Here is a 10,815-nt window from a genome sequence, read left to right as displayed (position 1 = left end):
AACACATTACTTCACTGGTGGCCTCAGTTATAAGGCACAGCAGTAATTAGTCCTGACGAGCTGTTGTGGCAACAGCCTCTCTTTCCAGAAGGGGGCATGCCTAGCACTTCATCTGAAACATGTCTACTCAGAGAATCTTACTCAGGTCTAGTCAATGGGACTTGCTCCCAGGAAACTGCTGTTAGGATCACACTGTCCATCACCATGCTGGACAGTGAAGCAAAATAAGTCCTGTGAGAACTGAGCAAATGTTCCATCCCAGAGGTCTTTGCAAGATTCCCTCTGCATGAGAATGAAGAATGGCAAGAGGGCTTAGTGAAAGTAGAGCTGCTCTGACTGAGAACGGGACCACAAGTGACGCCTGACACAGGTTGGACACTTGCCAGCTTCCCTCAAGTTTTGATGGGAAATGTAGGCAGCTTGGCGGAATGTTGGACAAGTGACAGTTGAGAAGTCCATTGGACAGCAGTCAGAGAGTCAAGCTGCAAGACCAGGATGCCTACATTTCCCATCAAAACTTGAGGGAAACTGACTAGTGTCCAACCTGTGTCAGGCATCACTTGTGGTCCCGCTCTGAGAGTCTCTCTACACGAGACACCTCAGCACATGTTCGTCAAGTGTAGGGAGATGCAATGTTAGCGCGGAAGTGTAGTTTTAAAGGACAGCCCTTGGAGGTGGCTCCTCAGAGGGTTTGTCAATTTCATCTTTGCCTTCCCAAAGGCTCTGTCAATTTCACCTCTCCAGTCTAAAACTGGGTGGGATGGCAACCAGAGGGCAGCAAGGAATGGAAATGGGCCAGAGCTGCCTTCCAGAGCCAGGCTTGGACCTGGAGAGGTTATAATGGGCTGAAGTTCCCCTTCTGGGATTTCACAGCCCCTTCACACAGCTCCAGTGTATAGCAAAGCCTTTACCCTGCCACCAGCTCTGTCTTTTTAAACTACCCTTCCCAGCTAACATTTCATCTCCCCACGTGTGTTCTTCATGTGTCAGATGTTTCATGTTGAGAGACGCTCAAAACTGACAAACAGAAAAGCCACTTAAGTTGGAGGGAGGCTCCTTAAATCGGAAGATGGCTTCAAACTTGAGCCAAAAAGAAATGGGTGAAAAGGGGTTTCCTCCATTTTCACAAAAAGGGAGAGTTTGCGTCCTTGATGGGTTTATCCAGCAAGCTCTGGTGACTCAGTCCAAGTCAGATGGCTCAAAAATTCCAACCCACTGAAGAGCAAAGTCACACATTACTTAGTGTTGAGATAAGAGGTACTTTACTTCAAAACCCTTCCCTATCAAAATCCCCTTTTCTACCCAACAATTAGCAGCATGGGCTTACTGTTCACTGCAGGGAGATTTTCAACGTCCTTTCTTGTATTTCTGATTTCCCAATCAAAAAAAAGAGGAGGCAGCCTCGAACACCACAATGGCAAACATGGGTTGAAAGCAGAATCAAGATGACATAAAAAATGGGGCTATTCAGAAACTACGTGGAGAACATTTCAGTCTTCAGGACCCTAAGCACACTTTCCTGGGAGTAAGCACTGTTGAATAAAATATACAGATATACCTGCTTAGGATTCCTTCCATATTTTAGTTAATTATATGAAACAAGCTATGTAAGGAATCCTGGGAGGACAGGACAACTGGGAAGTTCCTCAATATCTCCCTCCAGAATTCTAGAAACTTGAGCAGTGAGAGACTTGAACAGATTAATTCTCCCCTCCCCACTTTTTCTCTCATTCACAACTGCTCTAAACATCCATGGCTCCTAAAGCAAGCTCAGTTCCCATTGGCCAATTTCTGACATTAAAAGTCACCATTATTCAACATTCAAAAGGACAGATGATCAACTAAAGCTGATCAGGAAGCTTGATGTCACATGTTTAGGTGTTAAAAAAATCAAAAAGAGTCCAGTAGCACCTTTAAGACTAACCAATTTTATTTTAGCATAAGCTTTCGAGAATCAAGTTCTCTTCGTCAGATGCCTGAACTTGATTCTCGAAAGCTTATGCTAAAATAAAATTGGTTAGTCTTAAAGGTGCTACTGGACTCTTTTTGATTTTGCTACCACAGACTAACACGGCTAACTTCTCTGCATCTATGTTTAGGTGTTGTAAGCTGCTTTGGATCTCCACCAGGGAGAAAAGCAGGATATAAATAAATACATACACAGGTGTTCAGTTAAGCTTAGCAAAACTAGGAAGATGATGCTGTTGCCAAGGACTCTGGTTGTGTGAATGATCACTGAGCTTATCTTATGCTTTGCAAAGACGTGTACCTAAAACTTACCATTTTTCCCCTTGATGTGTGTATATGTCTGCCAAGAGAGGATGACACCTTGTGCATGTGATGAAGTGGCCTCTGAGTGTAAACCTTACAACAGCCCTGTAAGATAGGCCAGTATTATTTATCTCCATATTACAAAATGAAGAAAGAGTGGCTTACAAATACAGGCAGCAACCCTTTTGCAGAATTGTTAATTCGTCTCTGTCAGTCTCACACATGAGACATCAGGGCTGCTGCAATGAGTCACAGCAGCCACCAAAGGCCAAGATTTACCCCAAAGGATTTCCTTTCTGGCGCAACACTTGCTGGTTACCGAAAACAAGATTTCCTTTCTTGAGAGAAGATTGAAAATGTTGCTTTCCCATCAGCCTGTTAATTTAGCAAACATTTGGACATTTGCAGAAATATTATATAATAGATTCAGCAGAAATATGCCAAGATCCTATTTACCCAATATACACTGAACCGGAAAAAAAACAGTATTATATATGTTTTTAAAGAAATTATGTGGCAAGAATCAGAGGGAGGGAGGAATCAATGACCGGAAATTTGAGCAACACCCCGCCCCCCGCCGCCTCTTGGGTGCTGAATTGGCTCAAGCTTACCAGGCAATAAGCATAGTCAGTCTCTAGACCATTCATGTTGTTAAAAAAAATAGTTATATTTTCTTGCATTCCCCCCCCCCAATACATGCAGAAAGTCTAACTTAGTCTGCGGGTGCCCCCATTTCACAGCCCTGTTGATAGGTGCTCAGGCATAACATTTGCTATTAGAGGGAACAGTTCATTACTCATATTTTTTATGCTGCCTCTTCCTTCCTGGAAGTCAGGGCAACAGCATACATGTTTGGGTATTGTGTTCCCACAACCAAATTGCTAGGCAAGTGAGATTGAGAAATCATGACTGGGCAGGGTCACTCGGTGAACTTCAGGGCCAAGCAGGGATATTTTTTAAAATACATTTATTAAAATTTATTAAAATACATTTATTAAAATAAACAGGGTTACAGATATATACAAAAGATACCAATGCTGGTAAAATACACTGTCAATCTAAGACCCCTCATCCTGCTTCCATAGACATGTAAAACATTTCACCATCAACTGACAATATCAATACTATTTCCAATTATATAATTGCTAGTTCCATTCTTTGTATTGCTCTAGACCATAAAAGATCTATACTATCTCTATTTTTCTGATAAGTGGCTAATTTCACTCAAGTATAGATCTCCTTTATGTTCAACAACCAATCTTTTAGTCTAGGAGTAATTTTATTTTTGTTTCCATTGCCTGGCAAAAACCAGTCTGGCAGCTGTAATAATATGAAAGGCAACCGTTTGCTGATTTCTAGATAAATCAGGTCAATAATTCAGCAGCAGTGTCTCTGGTTTATGGGGAATTTGCTCTTCCAATCCTATTGATATAATTTTCACCATTTGTTTCCAATAACTGGAGGCACATACACACATGCCCAACACATATGAAAAAAAATCTACCTTATCTTCTTCACAGAACCAGCATATGCAGGTACTAATCTTATAAATCTTTGCCAGTCTTAAAGGAATTAAATGCCACCTGTAAATCATTTTCCACAAATTTTCTCTAAATGATAGGCAAACTGTGAAGGAAATACCGTAAGTGAAAATAAATTTCCATGCTGAATCATCTTTCCTATATTTTTTGCTACCTACTGCGAAAAGTTTGAGCATCATTTTCAATAAACAAATACTAGAAATAATACCTTTATCATCCGCTAAAAGCAATTCCTCAGACTCCGTTATGGACCTTAAAATAACTCTTTTTTTGTATCCATTCAGATAGGTACCCTCTAACTTGGAGATACTAAAAAAACTGAAATGCTAGAATCTGGAATATCTTTAATACAAGCAGGGCTATTATTTAATTTATACCCACCTTTTGCCCCAATGTGTACCCAAGGTGGCTTACAGCATTCTCCTGCCATTTTATCCTCACAACAACAACTCCATGTGATAGGTTAGGCTGAAAGATGGTAACTGGCTGAAAGGCCACCCTGCAAGCTTCCATAGCAGAAGGGGAATCACACTTGGGTCTCCTAGTCTGAAACTCTAACCCCACAACACCAGATTCAAATCCTCAGTCCAGCACCACACGAGCTTTCTCAATCATTCCTTCCTCTTCCATCACCCACAAATCATGGCAAACTAACTGGAGAAAGAGACACCCTACAAGCATCATGTATGGCTGAACAGCATCCGATCCTCCACCATTCAGTGAAAACTCAAGACATCTACAGACATTCATGCCACCTTGCTCGCTATATATAGCAGCCATGGCTGTAGAATGCTACTACTACCAAACATGTCACTAGTCCATAAGCTTTTCAAGATTGACATGGGATGTGACCTTGAAGGACTAGCACAATACACACAGGTCATATTCAATATGTCTTGCACTGATTTATAGTCATACACATGTACAAAATGTTATATACATTGCTGAAAACCCAAACGAGTAGATGTGACATTCTGGAATATACTGTTATATGAGCAAAGAACGTTATTGATTCCACTGTGGCCATCGTGTTGCTTTGAGATGTTTCCGGGGGTACAAAGAAGCCACATGCAGCTGCTTCTCTCATTTGATTTTGCTCTTAGTGCTCTCTGAGCAGCGGATCAGAATCAAGTCCTTACTGGGTCTTGGAGGAACGGCTGGCTGAGCCTCTCCTTCATCCTTCTCCACTATAAAACAAAAAGAAAGAATCACTCTTTGTGTTTCACGGCAAGCGCTTTTCAAACTCCACACTGGCCAGGACCATATTATTCATAAGGCTGACTAGGCCGAAGCCTAGGGGCCCCGCAAGGACTAGGGGCCCATCAATTTTTTTTGCTGAGGCACCCCCCCCATATAAATTACAATCAATTGATTCTCTTATATAACCTCTATTAATAAGATAATTAACTGCTTCCTTATTGAAGTGAAACAAATTGTCTCTTATATTAAAACAATTATCCATAAATAATATATATTTTAATAAATAATAAAAAATTATTCATTTCAAAGTATTACCGTATTGAACAATTATAACCCCAAAATGTGCTTTCCTGAAGAGTTCTACTTGCACAATAAAAATATTTTTAAAATTGTGAATAGAATTCTTCAGGAGACCCTCAAAATGGAGATAGGGCTATGTACTGTGGCCTTTTACCTACCGTACCAGGGTCAGGTTGTCAGCTGTAGTGGGGTGAAAGATTGAAGTGCCGGACGGGGGCCCGAAATACCTGAAAGCCTAGGGGCCTGGCCATGGGTAATAAGGCCTTGACACTGGCAACATTTTTAGCACTTCTGCTTGAGAAAAAAGCAGATCTTCCTTCTAAACTGGACAACTGTAATCTGTACCTTGAAGCTATTACAACTATAAGAGCCTAGTTCTCAGTGAGAATTGGACTGGAAAATGCTTTTAAGTGGCATGTGTGAACTTGGCCTGAGCCACAACCTTCAGGTGGAGTCTGGAGATCTCCCAGAATTATAATTCATCTCCAGTCAAGAGAAATGAGTTCCCTTGGACAAAATGGCTGCTTTGGAGGGCGGACTGTATGGCATTATAACCTGCTGGGGTTGCTCCTCTCCCCTCTCTCCAGGGTCTACCCACAAATTTTCAGGAATTTCTCAGCCTGCAGTTAGCAACCCTAGCCACAAGCCGTTCACAAGGTTTGTAACCTGTCATCCTACCTCCTCACGCCTTTCAAAGGGAGACATTTTTTTTAAAAGTTAAACTCTAGATTGGGCATTAAGGAAGTCAGATGTGGCCCCCAGAAAAACTTACCAATGGTGTTGCCCTTGTTCAGGAAGTTGGTCTTCAGTTTCCTTCTGCTCTGCATATACTTCACGCTGTTCCGTCTGTAGGTGTCCTGGCTGATTTGTTTGCGGTTTTGGTTGTGAATGCTTTTGATATTCCGGATGGTGGATCTACCAGGAGACAGAAAAAGGAGAGCTTCTTCAGCATTCATACTGTTAAGAATCCTAAAAGGATCGCTTCAGAGACTTCAATCATCATTTGAAACATTAAAGCTAGATTGCCACTACCAGAGGCCACCTCTCTCCCATTTTAAGAGAGCTTTGCTGACCAGATCTTCCCTTCAGGGTACAATTCAAGGGGCCAGCCATCAACCTGAAAGCCCCAATTGATATGGAACAAAGGTCCTTAAAGGACCAAGTGATACCACATACATTTGCCTGCCTATATTAAGGTCTTATGAAGAGAGCTTTGGGAAATTTGGTAGGAGGCTACCAGGAACAGGGTCTTCTTGGTTGTAGCTCCTCATCTCTAGAACTTCGAACACATGAATCTGCCTTATACTGAATCAGACCACTGGTCCATCAAACTCTGTGTTGTCTATTTGAACTGGTAGCTGCTCTCCAAACTATGGTATTCTCCATTACTATGTATGGATGTGAAAGTTGGACAGTGAAGAAAGCTGACAGGAAGAAAACTGATTCATTTGAAATGAGGTGCTGGAGGAGAGTTTTGTGGATACCATGGACAGCCAAAAAGATAAATAAATGGGTTTTAGACCAAATCAAGCCTGAATTCTTCCTAGAAGCTTAAATGACAAAACTGAGGCTATCGTACTTTGGTCACATCATGAGAAGACAAGATTCTCTGGGAAAGTCAATCAGGCTAGGAAAAGTGGAAGGCAGCAGGAAAAGAGGAAGACCTAAAACGAGATGGCTGGACTCAATAAAAGAAGCCAAGCCCTCCAGTTTGCAAGATCTGAGCAAGTCTGTTAATGATAGAACATTTGGAGGTCTTTCCTTCATAGGGTCGCCATAGTTTGGAGGCGACTTGATGGCAAATAACAGACACAGCTGCTCTCCAGGCAGGGCCGGCGCGCCCATTGAGGCCAGGTAGGCAGTGTCCTCAGGGTGCGGGGTGCCGGAGGAAACGCCAGAGGAGGCACGGGGGGCGGGAGCGCGCACCATGGAGCTGCAGCCTCCTAGCCCTCCCGCCCCACGCCGCCGCCGCCACCAGCACACGCCCCCGGCTGGGCGCAGCAGCCGCGGGCAGGCGTCTGTGGCAGCGCAGGGCAACTGAGCGGGAGAGTTCAGAGGCCACCCACGCCCTGTCCCAGCCACCTGCCACAGCGATTGGGCTGGCAGCGCGAGTGCACCCATGATGACGTCACATGTGACATCATCATGCAGGCTGGTGTGTGCATGCATGCGCGTGTGCTGGGGTGCCCGGCTGGCTGGCCGGCTGCAAGTGCTGAAAACCCTGGCGCCACTGCTGTCTCCAGGGTCTCATGCAGAGGTCCTATACATCACCTAATACCTGGTTCTTTTAGCAAGAGATGCTGCGGGTTGAACCTGGGCCCTTCTGCATGTCAAGCAAATGCTCAACCACTGAGCCATGGCTCCACCCCTAACTTTCTCCCTACAGAGATTTGCCTGGCACCTAATTTACAGCCCAGTCATTTGCATATATATCCAAGAAATAACATCTCATTGATTTCAATGGGATTTTCTCCCAATTAAGTGGACACAGCTGTTCCTGGGGCCCGTTCACTCATCAAAAAATCCATGCAGCCACCATGAGGACTTTTGATCAAATGTATGCCTGGAATTATGCGCTGGGAAGTCAATTACCCAGCGAGTGGCAGCAGCGAGCATAGAGAAAGGGCTTAAGCCTACACAGACACCATTTTCTCTACATGAAATGGCCCCTAGGGTGTGCTATCTACCCCATTAGGGAAATTTACATATATTGATGGCTAGATGTAACTTTCCCCAGTGGAGCAAACAGCTGTTCCTGGATCACAGCTGTGTGCCACGGTGGCCAATTTGAATTGATCCCGGCACTCCTGGGAATTTTGGTCCCAGCAAGTAATTCCAGGCAAACGAATGTTGACAGCAATTCTGCCCATGCCGCAAGGACTTTATAACACATGAATCCGCTTTTAACCTTACAGTGCGATCCTAAGCAGTTACCTCCTTGAAGGCAATAGGCTTTGAAGGGTTTAACTCTGTTTAAGGCTGCACTGTTAAGCACCGAGTAAAAACCTCTTTTTATACAGGTTTTCCACTGATGCGGTGATTTGATTTCTTGGTCTGTTTTGCTCCCATTCTCCTCAAAGATTTTCTTTTCAACATCTCCGAGGCAGCAATGTGATTGTTGGTTTTATTTTTAATCACTTGATATCTTTATTCAGCAACAAATCGGAAGCAGCCTCAAGAGCTTTTAAGGAAAGTTTAAAAAAAAACTGTCTTGCTCTGCCAGGGGTTTGAGATGGTGGTAATTGTTCACAGACCGTTGCATCCAGATCTGGGATAGAGGTAATGTCTGCTGCAGATCCAGCTGCCTGGACAGGTTTTTTTTGGGGGGGGGCAGATTGGTCAATTGTATTGATTGCATTATATAGCCTGCCCTTTCTCAAAGGAGTTCAGGGTTCAGGACGGTGCACGCGGAGGGAGGCTTGAGGTTACACCTGTTCCTTCTTCCTGGGCTATAGCCAAGCTGAGCTCTTACAACAATACTGCAATTATTCAGCTCAGACTCATCTGGTGGTGTCATGAGTGCTAGAGTCAATAGTCATCCCCTCCCACACCATCAAGGGCTGGAGCGAGTCATGGCTTGACCGTATGGCAGTCCCCTCCTGAGTTGTTGCTCCTTCCTGTTATCCTTACAAGAAATCTGAGAAGTCAATTCAGCTAGAGAAAATGAATGGCCCAAAGTTGCCTGGAAAGAATTTGAGTCTGGGTCTCCCGAGGGTCAATTTCTACAAGATGGACTTCACAGGGTACAAGATAATAATAATAATAATAATAACAACAACCGCAGCAGCAGCAACAACATTCATTTATATACCACCCTTCAGGACATCTTGACACCCACTCAGAGTGGTTTACAAAGTATGTCATTATTATCCTCACGACAATCACCCTGTAAGGTGGGTGGGGTTGAGAGAGCTCTGAAAGAGCTGTGACTAGCCCAAGGTCACCCAGCTGGCTTCAAGTGGAGGAGTGGGAAATCAAACCCTGCTCGCCAGATTAGAGTCCCATCGCTCTTAACCACCACACCAAACTGGCTCTGGTGGAGATCTAGGTGGAGATCTAGGACCCATCCAACAAACTCCTGTGATGGACCATCATAGTCATGAATGATTTATATGTTCTTTTCATGCAAACTGTTCCTACTCTGGATGAGAGAGTGATGCATAGGCAGACGGTGTTTCAAAGTTACACACACACCATTACCCTGAACAGAAACAGGGGGGAACTGTCTGGTCTAGGGTTGCCAGCTCAAAGTTGGGAAATTCCTGGAGATCTGGGGCATGAAACCTGGAGAAACCTGGAGAAAGTGGGGTTTGGAGAAGGAAAGGACCTTGGCATGGCATAATTCCATAGAGTCTACCCCCAAAAGTAGCCATTTTCTCCAGGCGAACTGATCTCTGTGGCCTGGAGACCCGTTGTAATTCCAGGAGATCTCCAGCCACTACCTGGAGGCTGGCAACCTTAAAGACTACATGGTGCATTTCAATTGGTGAGTTTTAATTAAACCACCTCTAGCAGGTTCTGGAGAGCAGGCATTCAAACTTTCTAAACAATATAATTGGTATTATTTTTAAGCGCTCTCAACCACTTTGCAAACTGACACTGAAACAAATCTACAAATAGTCACTTATTCTGCATAACATATTCTAATTTTGCAGCTCTATGGCTATTCAGAGAGAATAGTTGTTGTTGGTGATGCACACAAGCCCTTAATTGCAGAGGAGTTAGCCATGTTAGTCTGTGGTAGCAAAATCAAAAAGAGTCCAGTAGCACCTTTAAGACTAACCAATTTTATTGTAGCATAAGCTTTCGAGAATCAAGTTCTCTTCGTCAGATGCATGGTACAGTTTCTGTACCATGCATCTGACGAAGAGAACTTGATTCTCGAAAGCTTATGCTACAATAAAATTGGTTAGGCAAGCCCTTAATGTTTATTCCTGTACCGCCCCCCCAACAACCCCCTTCCTCCACGCTACCTTCGGGGTGGTGCTCCTCTGTTCCTCAGCTGGTTCTTTTCTGGGGTGTTTTCTTCTCCCAATTTTTGCAGATACATAGAAGGGTAATAGCCTGTGATTTCATCTTTCCTGGAGTTGAACAAGCAACAACATTTACACACAGGGTCAAGGAACAGGAAATGCTGAGAGTGGAAGTCATTTTATTTATTCATTCATTTATATCCCACCTTTCTCCCCAGAGGGGGCCCATGGTGGCTCTCCTCTCCTCCATTTTACTCTCACAACAATCCTGCAAGGTAGGTTAAGTTGAGTGTGTGCGACTGGCCCAAGGCCGCCCAGTGAGCTTCCAGCACAGGGTGAGGATTCAGACCTGGAGCTTCCAGATCCTAGTCCGACACTCGAACCCCTACACCCCACTGGCCCATCACAGAAGCATCCATCCGCTCTCTTCCAGGCAGATTCAAGAAGCTTGAGAGCCACACACCAAACAAAAGTCTCTAAGGGCCAAATTATGCCTAATGTTGGAGCTCTGTCATTACAACAACAGATAT

At 44.0% G+C, this 10,815-nt stretch overlaps 1 protein-coding gene across 2 annotated transcripts in view; it reads right to left on the bottom strand.

Moving 5' to 3' along the window:
- Positions 1-3,283: 3,283 nt before the first annotated feature.
- Positions 3,284-10,815, bottom strand: part of NCF1 (neutrophil cytosolic factor 1) — a 42,948-nt gene continuing 35,416 nt past the window's right edge. For both annotated transcript variants that reach the window (XM_055001518.1, XM_055001517.1), the window contains exons 9-11: positions 10,286-10,393; positions 6,085-6,227; positions 3,284-4,999 (exon numbers count right to left, since the gene is read on the bottom strand). In XM_055001518.1, the coding sequence (XP_054857493.1) occupies positions 4,896-4,999; positions 6,085-6,227; positions 10,286-10,393 (355 nt within the window). In that variant the 3' untranslated portion in view covers positions 3,284-4,895. The remainder of the gene's footprint in view (positions 5,000-6,084; positions 6,228-10,285; positions 10,394-10,815) is intronic.

Source organism: Eublepharis macularius, chromosome 17 (genome assembly GCF_028583425.1).
Source record: "Eublepharis macularius isolate TG4126 chromosome 17, MPM_Emac_v1.0, whole genome shotgun sequence".
NCBI lineage: Eukaryota > Metazoa > Chordata > Lepidosauria > Squamata > Eublepharidae > Eublepharis > Eublepharis macularius.
The sequence above is the reverse complement of the archived record's forward strand: the minus strand, read 5'-3'. Positions and strand labels throughout refer to the sequence as shown.